Source organism: Temnothorax curvispinosus, unplaced genomic scaffold, assembly GCF_003070985.1.
Source record: "Temnothorax curvispinosus isolate PA1 unplaced genomic scaffold, ASM307098v1 QBEX01000426.1, whole genome shotgun sequence".
In the NCBI taxonomy this organism is placed as follows: Eukaryota; Metazoa; Arthropoda; class Insecta; order Hymenoptera; family Formicidae; genus Temnothorax; species Temnothorax curvispinosus.
In genome coordinates, this window is record NW_020210206.1 from 314,111 (window position 1) to 316,668 (window position 2,558).

Below are 2,558 nucleotides of genomic sequence, written 5' to 3' on the forward strand. Positions count from 1 at the left end.
TTCTCGTCAAAAGCAAGAGAAATATAATATGAAAGAGAAAGAAAAAAAGATATGAATGTATATCGATTTCTCTTTCTCTCTTATATTTTTCTCTCTCGCAGGACTTTGACGAAATTACCTGATGGCCAGACCCTAATTATAGGGTCTCTACTCAGGATTACCGATATCGCCCGATCGTCCCTTCGGTTTTGTGTTTGAGTCTATTGTGTTCTTCCGTTCTAACGGTATTGCATTGGGAGCTTTCCAGCAAGCGAAATTTTTTAATAAAGAAAATTGTTAACTTTCTTCAAAATGTATATTTTTAACTGCAAAAAACCACAATCTGATAACTCCAACAGTTTCTCAGATATTACCATTTCTTTTTGTCTTCTAGGTGCATATGCTCCCTTAATGGACCAATTGGAATTTGTAAGGGATAACTTAACGTCATAGCTGTCGCGATAAACAACAAAAATTGATCTCCTAGCATTGAATATGAGTATTATGTAATCCAAACTATTCTGACGCAATTATTTAAAGAAGAAGCAACGGGAATTTATTACGTACTCGCATATTTACAATTTGATCTTTATTATACCAATTGATTGCTGATGTTCCAGTTGAAGCAACTACTTCACTTTATTATGAGAAAAAATTTAACGAAAAGTTCATGCAGAGATATGTAAATATTCTATATACATCGAAAGAATCTAGTTCGTATGCTTAAGAATATTCTATTTAATTAATATTTTTTTTCTTTTTACAAAAAAATTTTTAACGACCCAATAAGAATTGTCATCATATCCTGTTGCGCACCAACTCGTTTACAGTCTTTAGACCTGTAATTCACAAACAAAATAAACAATTTTTTAAATTTTAACCAAGTTATCTCGCAAAACATGTATGGTATAAAAATCTATTTTTGCCACATTTTTTTCGATAATATATACAACATTTGTATACTCTTTTTCTCTATAATAAATAAATTACTTTGTACGTCAGTTAATATTGACTTACTTTATAAAAAGGAAAGTTGATTCAGTTGTTAATGCGCGTCAATTTAGGTGTAGAATTGATCTTATTCGTTTCTGTGTTTCATGAAAGAACTTTTTCTCGTTGCGTTTATATGCTTTGGTCGTTATTAGACCCATTTCTTTCCATTCGTACATATCTTCAAATATAGAACACGCATACTTCGGCATACCAAAGCGAATGGCGAAATTCAAGGCGGTATTAACTATAGGTTTCCATCGATTTTTTATACACAAACGTATCCAATGGAACCTGAGAAATACGTATGCGTTACATTACGCAATTATAAACTGGTCTAAACACAAATATACATATTTACCGTATTTCATAATTACGGACATGAAAATCATAAAGATTTTGCATTATATCTAGCTTGGCCGCAGTCAGTTTCGATTTATGTAAACAGTTTAAAAATATTATTTTCTGAAGATCAGAAAATTTCTTTACATCTAGGATGAATTTACGAGGTATATCGATATCGATATCATTCCAATTCTCCCATTCATCTGCTAACTCGATACATACGATTTCAATCGGTGTTAGAACCGAAATGACGAGCGGCTTATAGAATTTTGTTGTAAAAAAAATCTCCAACTCCTGAAAACAACATCGAAGTCATTATTTCTAATGATAAAATGCTGTAAAATTGTAAGTTATTTGTATAAAAAAGTGTTACCTTCACTTTTTCAGGAAAGAAACTATACAAGTGTTCCTTCCAATCATCAGTCTTTATACTTTTAAATGCAAATTTGTCAAAATAAGATTTAAGAAACCGGTCCAACATCATAGGTCCTCCTATATATTTCTCTAATTGTTCCATGACAATACATCCCATTTCGTAAAGCGTATAGATACTGACAATCCATTGTGGCGATGAAAACATAGACTTCTCAAATTTTGGTGGTTTGCTTTGTAACGAGCCGTTCTTTATTTCGACTGTTTCAATCTATAATACATTGCAGATTCAACAAATAATATAGTAGGAGTATATACGAACATGTGTGTGTAAAAAATTGTTATCTGTCATCATATTCAACATTAATTATTTATCACTCTATTTGCTTTATCTAATCATAGTTAATACTTTACTTGTCTTTCGTATTCGGGATACATATTGTTTCGGAAAAATTCTTTTATTTCTTTACTAAACATCATTCTCTGTAGAATTCTTCTGTAAATAAGTATACTGAAACTCTTATGCAACCAAAGATCATTATAATGTGCACATGTAACTAAAATTCCTGCCCAATTGTGAGCGATGTTCCGTGCGAGTGAACTGACTAAAGTCATATCTGCGCCAAGTAGAATCGGCGAAATAAATGCCACACATGGACATTCTATTTCAAAATGGCCGATACTCGGTGGAAGTATGCATATATCGTATGTACCTAAAGATATCATCTCAGATATAGTAATAGAAAATAGTAATAATTAAAAAATAGGAGAATTTATCGTTTACAAAAATCAAATTCATTATATATACATATATATATGTATATATATATGTATATATATATATATATATATATATATATATATGTATATAT

General features: G+C 30.6%; 1 protein-coding gene across 1 annotated transcript in view; it reads right to left on the bottom strand.

Annotated features, from left to right (window-relative positions):
- Nucleotides 1-534: 534 nt before the first annotated feature.
- The window catches only part of LOC112454211 (leukotriene A-4 hydrolase-like), a 4,378-nt gene continuing 2,354 nt past the window's right edge, over nt 535-2,558 (bottom strand). Inside the window, exons 7-11 of the mRNA XM_025015469.1 lie at nt 2,101-2,399; nt 1,688-1,957; nt 1,331-1,608; nt 997-1,263; nt 535-818 (exon numbers count right to left, since the gene is read on the bottom strand). Of these exons, the coding sequence (XP_024871237.1) occupies nt 1,035-1,263; nt 1,331-1,608; nt 1,688-1,957; nt 2,101-2,399 (1,076 nt within the window). The 3' untranslated portion in view covers nt 535-818; nt 997-1,034. The remainder of the gene's footprint in view (nt 819-996; nt 1,264-1,330; nt 1,609-1,687; nt 1,958-2,100; nt 2,400-2,558) is intronic.